This window comes from Electrophorus electricus, chromosome 13 (genome assembly GCF_041902795.1).
Source record: "Electrophorus electricus isolate QZ-2024a chromosome 13, ASM4190279v1, whole genome shotgun sequence".
NCBI classification, from domain to species: domain Eukaryota; kingdom Metazoa; phylum Chordata; class Actinopteri; order Gymnotiformes; family Gymnotidae; genus Electrophorus; species Electrophorus electricus.
The window spans coordinates 4,655,178-4,660,943 of record NC_137509.1 but is presented as its reverse complement, the minus strand read 5'-3'; the positions used below and the strand labels follow the sequence as shown (position 1 = coordinate 4,660,943).

The window sequence follows — 5,766 nt, the reverse complement described above, 5'->3', positions numbered from 1 at the left end:
AATAAAACTTTATTAGCACATTTGTCAGTAGAAAAGCTACGTCGGGAGTAAACATGTTCACCTGGATTAGTGCAGCTTTAATGGACCCAGTCTGTGAAATCCAGTCACTGTGGGTTGTGTAGATATAATTAACAAGAATAGAGAAAGCCCCTAAACCACACATACTTTCAGACAGTACATATGAGAAGGACAGTATCAGTTTTTTCAGTTCATATGGGTGACACTCACTTGTTCTTTTTTGTCTTTCTTCAGAAAATATCTAACGATTAATAACCATCAGACCTACAGAGAGTGAGGAAGTGTGTGTGTGTGTGTGTGTGTGTGTGTGTGTGTGTGTGTGTGTGTGTGTGTGTGTGTGTGTGTGTGTGTGTGTGTGTGTGTATTTTTTTCTTTGGCCCTTTTCCGTAGTGTTGAGTCAACCATTTCTGACAAGCTGCAGCAAGAAACAGTTGTCAACTTTGCTCAAAGAGCAATGAACGTTTTTCATGGATATTGTGTTTCATACTCTGGAATATTGCTGCTTGGGATTATTCAGGGTATGTACATGTATGCGTACAGTTAACACACTTCTGTTTTATTGATTCACATAAAAGTCAACTTCTTTATTCTTAGCCTGGAAAACAAATAGTTACACAAGGTGTTTAAAAACTGTCTACTCAGACACTTGTATTATAAAACATTCAAACTGCCCTAAAAGATGCACTCCAACATTTAGTAAACTGTGTACTACAAATAAATAAATAAATACATACATACATAAATGTTTATTAAAAGTGCAATTTAGTTTGTTTTGAACTGAAATGCATAAAGACCTCTATGACTACACTAGTAGAAGAGGAGTATTGTGCAGAATGATTGACATATTGATGCTGTATCGTCTGTGTTGGTAACTTCCATCTCTGAAGCTCTACAAACCTCAAGAAAATGTGTTTGTGTGGCAGAGAAAACAAAAAAAAAAAAACAGTAATCACCATTATTAGTGATGACAGCAATTTTCAGTCAACATTTTACTGGTGTCATTCTGCTAATAAAGCTATGAAGTGAGACTGTGAGACTATTCATAGTGTTTGGTTTGATTAATTTCCTTCTTGCTCCAGGTTTGTGTGTTCTGGCTGATGAGAACACAGAGACAGTACGCAGGGCTTCCGGGAGCTCCCTCCTGTTACCACTTGGACTCCAAAAAGAATCTGTGTCATATGCACAGTGGAAATTTAAAGAGCATCAAATTGCTCGCTATAGCAAAAATCAAATCCATATTAGTTTGAATCACCAGTTCATGGGAAGATTAAAGGTGGACAATATTAATGTTACTTTAGAAGTGGAAGCCCTTCAAGTTCAAGACTCTGGAACCTTCTCTATTATTGCAGATGAGACTTCACAGTTTCCAACAAAGTTTATCAGTTTGATAGTCTATGGTGAGTACACCTGTATAAGTTTTATCTGTCATCTCTTGACCTTCAGGCTGCTTTTAAAGCTACAGTTAGTAGCATTTTGGTTTTACTGTATAGATTATTCCCACTTATTTCTGGACTGTTTATTTTTATGACACTATTACATACAAACCATGCAATACAAACAAAATACATATGGCTATGGTTAAGCATGTATGGTTATGGCTAAGCATGTATGGCTATGGTTAAGCATGTATGGTTATGGCTAAGCATGTATGGCTATGGTTAAGTATGTATGGTTATGGCTAAGCATGTATGGTTATGGTTAAGCCATGGCTGTGTGTATTTTTCTATTCTGAACTCGGTCTATGGGTTTTGGAGGCCCTCATGCCCTTAACCCTTATGTCATTCTTCTGGGCTTTAGAAATATTCTGCTCTCATTTATGAAGGTATATTATACTCCTACAGTGGTGCTTAAAGTTTGTGAATCCTTTACAAGTTTCTATATTTCTGCATGTTTTTGCACCTAAAACCTTATCAGATTGTCACAGGGTCAAATGGAGAACCAAATCAAACAAATGAGACAAAAATATTAGACATATTAGACATTTATTTATTGAGAAAAATATTACATATCTTTGAGTGGCCAATTTATATTGTTAAGGATTAGCAGATAAATTTAAGATAAGTTGTCAGTCAATGGGATGACAATAAGGTGCATGTGGGCACCCTATTATTTAAAGAACAGGCATCTAGCAAAGCCTGACCTTCACAACACGTTTCTGTATGTGCATCATGGCATGAACAAAGGACATTTCTGAGGACTTCAGAAGAAGAGTTGTTGATGCTCGTCAGGCTGGAAAAGATTACAAAACCAAAGCTTAAAGAGTTGGTTTCATGTGGACTCCATCAATCCACATACAGACAGACTATGTCCAAATGGAGGAAATTCAAGGAATTTACCCTTCCAGGAGGGGTCAGCCAACAAAGATCACACCAAGAGCAAGTGTGTAATAGTCCATTAGGTCACAAAGGAATCCAAAGTAACTTCTAAGCAAGGTCTTTGAATAAATAATGAAGGAATTCTGAATTGTACAAATTCTAAAACAAAATGTCAGGCCCTCTCTTCGTGAGCTGAAGCTCAGGAGACTCTCAATGGGTCCTGCATGAAGACACCAACCTTAAGCACACAAGTTATTAAGAATGCTTAAAGAAGAATAAAGTTAAGGTTTTGGAATGGCCAAGTCAATGTCCTGACCTTAATCCAATAGAAATATTGTGGAATGTGCTAACAAGCCGATGTGCAGGACTAATCAACAATTGCCAGAAACATTAAACTTTCATTTATTGCTGCACAAGGGGGTCACACTAGATACTGAAAGCAAAGGTTTACATACGTTTGCTACTCACAAATATGTAATATTGTTTACTTTTCCTCAATAAATAAATGACAGACTAATATTTTTGTCTCGTTTGTTTGATTTGGTCGTTGTAGGACTTGAGTGACAATATGATGAGGTTTTAGGGTCAAAGTCATGCAGAAATCTAGAAACTTTTAAGTGGTTCACAAACTTTCAAGCATCACTGTATATTTTACAAACTCCTAATATGTCCTATCACACAAAAACACTTCATTGAATTATCTCTTCATATGCAGCCCGGATTGAAAACATTACTATTCAGAGTAACCAGACCTGGCTGGATTCTATAAAGGCCTGTGATGTTCATCTTTGGTGCCAAACTTCTGAAGATCCAAGTGCGTCTTACACATGGAGAGGGTACCAGAATGGAAGTGATGCTTTTCTGCACTTCACTTTCTCACCTGAAGATGGCAACATTATCCTGAGCTGCACTGCGGCCAACAATTTGAGCAATCAGACTGCCAGCAAACCACTTAAATGCAAAGAGCAGCCAACAACAGGTAAGCTGTGCCTGTTGCTGTTTTGCTTACTGAAATAAACTAGAGAATGTACTACTACTGCTGCTACTGCTCTCTCTGGTTTTTATTGTCAGCTCTAAACCCATTCTCAGCCCTCAGACTGCTCAGTAGTCTCTTGGCAGCCTCTCCATATCTGCTAGTGTCCATCATTCTAGGTGTTAAATGCTACAGAGCTCAAGGTAAAAATTCTCTATACAAAGAATGTATTACTTTAAATAAAATGATGATAGTAAAATGTGAAGTGACTCATTTGTTTGTGTTGTGTTTTTCAGCTCACTCTGATGAAAAGGAGAGTCAGTATGCTGTAAATGAGACTTGAACATGTCAATTTTCACATTAAAACATGTCACGGTGTGCCCCACAGACTCCTCACCTACGTGGTTGTGTTAGAGTTGTCACTTGTCTGTGATGTTTGCCCATGTGATTCTTTCCCTCATTTGTAGCCACATGTCCTTATTAAATGTGTCATGTGTTGCACGTGCCCCTTGTTATCCATATGTCATTTTCGTTTTATTTTGAACAAATGTCTTTCTGTGTGCACGGCTTGCCTCTGCATCTCATCTCTCTGGGACAGGCTCTCCCTTTTCACCCGCTGTTACTGCGGGAACGCTGTCCTGCATGTCCCCCGAGCCCAGGGTCTCCCAGTGCAGCCGGCATTATAGAGGACACGCCATCCAGTGTGCTCTGTGCTACGGCAAGCGCAACCACCTGCATGTTTTCCAGGACCGTGGACACTCATCCAGCACCTGGCCCATCACCGCCTGGGGTGACGTCTTCCCTGGTGCGGACAGATATGCTGCTGCCTGACGCCACCATGGACCACCAGAACCGTCAGTAGCCGAAGTGCGCCTGGCTCCCAGGACACCACTTAGCCCGGTCTGCTTCATCCCCCGAACTACTACTGGACCCTGCCCTTCGCCCCATCAGCGCCGCCTGCTTGGCCTTTCACCCTGGTCCTGGTGTCACTCCTGGTCCGTGTTCCTGTCTCTCCCTTTTTGTCTCTGCCTCTCCTTGTCTCTGTGCTCATCCCTGTTACCATCTTTGTGCCTTTGGTTCTCCCTCTCGTCCAGTTTCCTGCCTGTGTAGTGATGGATCCCCACATCCGTTCCATTCTGGCACCTCAGCCTCGAACCAAGGACCGTACCATGCTGTCTTCAGGGAAGATGCAGGCCCCAACCTCCCCTCTACCCCCAGCCATGGACCTTTTGCTGTGGATGCTGGCCTGCATCTGACCAACTGGTCATTGTTCTGACTCTGGTCTTTGCTATTCGTGTTGTGTTACTGCTGTGCTACTTTTGACCCTACTGCCTTGTACATTAATTAAACACTTATTGGTTTAATTTCCAATTACCTGGTCCATAGAGTTGCTACCTTTCCACTACAGCATCATGAAGGTCTTCAATTCATTGCCTTAATTAAACATTGACAAACAATTATACTGTACTAAGCTTAAACATGCATTATGCTTTGAATTACACAGTGTGGGCTTGAGTGTCTTCAGTTTTGTTTAGGGTCACTTAAAAACTGGAGTGTGTAATATGTGAAATATGGCATCAATGATAAATATTAACACCATACATTACAATCCTGCCCTTATGTCTTTATGTATGAAACATAGAATTCAACTTCATTAATGCTTATTGAGGCTACATGCTGACTGCCTTGGGAACACTGATTATAGAAATACTGCAAAGTTTGGCTGCACTTGAGTCTCTCAACATTACCAGACATCAGACATTATCCAGACCTCTAATGTTACAACTCCTTTATTCTTGAGCACGGCTTCCTCAACATGCATGCAGGGATGATTCAAATAGTGAGTTATTCACCACAGAGCAGTAATCTAGCACTGCTGTGATCATATCTGCTTTACATGCATAATATTGAAAATTGTCTTGAACTGATAAAGCAACAGCATCTCAAGAGAAGCCTTTTCCTCTCTGTACATTGCTAACACTAGCTAGTGAACTACAAGCAAAATATCTGGAACAGAGTAATATCTTTCTATAAGATTTAATAGAAATGAAGCATTCCTTGTATATTAAAACAAATAGTACCTTAGTAACCCTGTACATTAAAAGCAGAAAATAATTAGACCTACCATAACTCATACTCAGCCTGTTGTCTGAGCTAGAGCTTATACATGTTTTGCACTTCTAGCTATCCGCATTGATCCCCATGTTTCAACAGTATTCTAGTTCACTGGTATCTTGGACTCTAACCTACGGGACTGGCTAGGATACACTCTATGAGTAAATGGCAAAGCACGTATGTTGCTCTGGATAAGAGTGTCTGCTAAATTTTGTAAATTAAAACATAAATGTAAAAGTAAAGGTACCCCATGTACATTTTTGATTAAGTTAAAGTACGTAATATTAAAAGGGAAACTTGTCACGGAACGCTCGCCTCCCGCGAGTCACGCGGTTTGGCCCGCCG

At 40.1% G+C, this 5,766-nt stretch overlaps 1 protein-coding gene across 4 annotated transcripts; it reads left to right on the top strand.

The window, feature by feature from the left end:
* Nucleotides 1-280: 280 nt before the first annotated feature.
* LOC113569434 (uncharacterized) lies at nucleotides 281-4,875 on the top strand. 4 transcript variants are annotated; one of them, XR_014126770.1, is made up of 5 exons: nucleotides 281-536; nucleotides 1,098-1,415; nucleotides 3,049-3,312; nucleotides 3,905-4,301; nucleotides 4,401-4,875. XR_014126770.1 is itself a non-coding variant. In XM_035519880.2 (5 exons), the coding sequence occupies exons 1-5, from the start codon at nucleotides 473-475 to the stop codon at nucleotides 3,647-3,649; spliced, it is 780 nt and encodes a 259-aa protein (XP_035375773.2). In that variant the 5' UTR covers nucleotides 282-472; the 3' UTR covers nucleotides 3,650-3,807. The 4 variants fall into 4 exon arrangements, 3 of the variants coding, with proteins under 3 accessions (XP_081581514.1, XP_035375773.2, XP_035375772.2); XM_035519880.2 differs by lacking the exons at nucleotides 3,905-4,301; nucleotides 4,401-4,875 and adding exons at nucleotides 3,423-3,509; nucleotides 3,603-3,807 and having other exon boundaries at nucleotides 282-536; XM_035519879.2 differs by lacking the exons at nucleotides 3,905-4,301; nucleotides 4,401-4,875 and adding exons at nucleotides 3,405-3,509; nucleotides 3,603-3,807 and having other exon boundaries at nucleotides 285-536.
* Nucleotides 4,876-5,766: the final 891 nt, after the last annotated feature.